The following is a 1896-nucleotide window of genomic DNA, read 5'->3' as shown; positions in this document are numbered from 1 at the left end:
ATCATTTCAACTGGAATTGTTAAGAGAATATTTATTAACAATAAATATGATATATATTTTGTAGATTAAATTCTATATTTGGAGAAATGTGTTGAAAGAGAAATGAAAACAAAAAGATAGATAAATTTTATCTCACCTTGACGGCCTTTTAAACGCTTAGAGCCGGATAATGGATATGACTTGTTGCGATAAAGTTTCATACAAATTTCATATCTCATGAATTATAAAATAAATAAATTAAACAAACATTTATTAGATAATTCAATTCCTGCTCGAACGAATCATTTCATATAAATAGCTCAACTATTGTTGGCAGTAGGCATCAGTCGAATTATTGACTAAAACAACTTGACAAATATCTTAATATGAAATTTCAAGTAATTTTCTTCTTCTTGTTTGGTAAATTCGATCCTTCTTGTTCGTATTGGAAAAAGAAGAGAATTAAATTTTCATCAATTTTTTTTTTTTTTCAGCAATTTTGGCGGCTACTCAAGCACGTCCCCTCGAATGCAAATCATCAAAGGACAACGCCTTTTCCGAAAAATCATTACATTCAATGAATGAGGAATCTGATAAGCAACCAAATCCCGATGACAATGGATCATTATACGATTCAATGAATGATGAATCTATGAATGAGCAACCAAATCCCGATGACAACGTCTCTTTCGACGAATATGATGAAACATTGTTATCGGAGGAGTACGGTTCTATGAGCGACTATTCACGTAGTGATAACGAATGTGTTTGTCATGGCGAAAAACGCAATTAAGAAGGGGCGCTCACAACAATCTGAAGGCTGTTTTTGAAGACAAGGCCGAAGATTGTTTCTGGAAGTCGGAAGTCCTCCGTGCCCTAGGAAGAAATACACACCTCATAGAAAAGATAAATTTTTTTTTTTTTTTTTTTGTGTTACTCTTCTTTCTCTCTCCCCCCTAAAATAAATAAGAATATATATTAAGAAAGTCAATAGATAAAATCCAAGGCGCAAATTAAATTCAAATTGTCTTTTTCTATTCCTAATCTAGTTTCAAAACTCACCAGACTTTAGCATAGCTTTTCATTCGTCCTTAAGAGAATTGTAATTGGCCGTCTTCATATCTCGGGCGTAGTAATTCTTTTATTTCGTATACAAGAACCGAGTAGGGAATAAAGAAAGCCCATAAATTCCAAAAAGGATGATACGATTTCTTCCCGCCGTAGTAGCCATACCTTTGACTATCACCAGCAGTCTGTATTTATTTGATGTAGTCAGTAAGGTTTGCAAATTTATCATGGAAGACTGTGGCAATGCCCCAATGACGTGTGGAAGTTATGCAAATTTTTCATATTTCAACTTTTCACGGTTCACTTTTGCCAATTTATGGTTGTGTGCGTTTCAGTGGGGTTATTAACTCCTTTGCCCTGCTCCTTGCAAAGTTCTTTGAAGTCGTCAGCGTAAAGCAATAAATTTTATTGATGAAATCAGATCCCACATTAATTAAGGAAAGTGCTCCGAAATTAAATTTGCTGATTTCGTTCCTTTAGAGGAAGGCATTTGCGTGCCGTTCCACTTAGAACTTATTTGCTTCGAATATACTTTGAAATACTTTACCTTACCGGTTTTAAAAAGAATTCGTGGAAAACTTCATTCCCGATCAATATGAAGTTTTGAATCGATTTGATTATGTTGGTCTCTTACATTATCTATTACTTCAACTCATCCCGGTTTCAAAAGCTAAAATAAACAATTTTAAACCCAGTTCGTTTGTGTCCAAATCCGGTATCACAAACCATAAACGAGCACTTGTACTTGTAAACTACTACTTGTAAAGAAGAAGAAACATTCCCGAAAGCCGAGAATTAATGTTTATATTCATTTAACTATCACACTTGTGACAGGTGCCGCTCTGAGAT

General features: G+C 34.1%; 1 protein-coding gene across 1 annotated transcript; it reads left to right on the top strand.

The window, feature by feature from the left end:
- The first annotated feature begins 321 nt into the window (after positions 1-321).
- LOC119644833 lies at positions 322-833 on the top strand. The gene is made up of 2 exons (XM_038044592.1): positions 322-399; positions 474-833. The coding sequence occupies exons 1-2, from the start codon at positions 366-368 to the stop codon at positions 770-772; spliced, it is 333 nt and encodes a 110-aa protein (XP_037900520.1). The 5' UTR covers positions 322-365; the 3' UTR covers positions 773-833.
- Positions 834-1896: the final 1063 nt, after the last annotated feature.

The sequence above is a fragment of the Glossina fuscipes genome, unplaced genomic scaffold (assembly GCF_014805625.2).
Source record: "Glossina fuscipes isolate IAEA_lab_2018 unplaced genomic scaffold, Yale_Gfus_2 0, whole genome shotgun sequence".
NCBI classification, from domain to species: domain Eukaryota; kingdom Metazoa; phylum Arthropoda; class Insecta; order Diptera; family Glossinidae; genus Glossina; species Glossina fuscipes.
The sequence above is the reverse complement of the archived record's forward strand: the minus strand, read 5'-3'. Positions and strand labels throughout refer to the sequence as shown.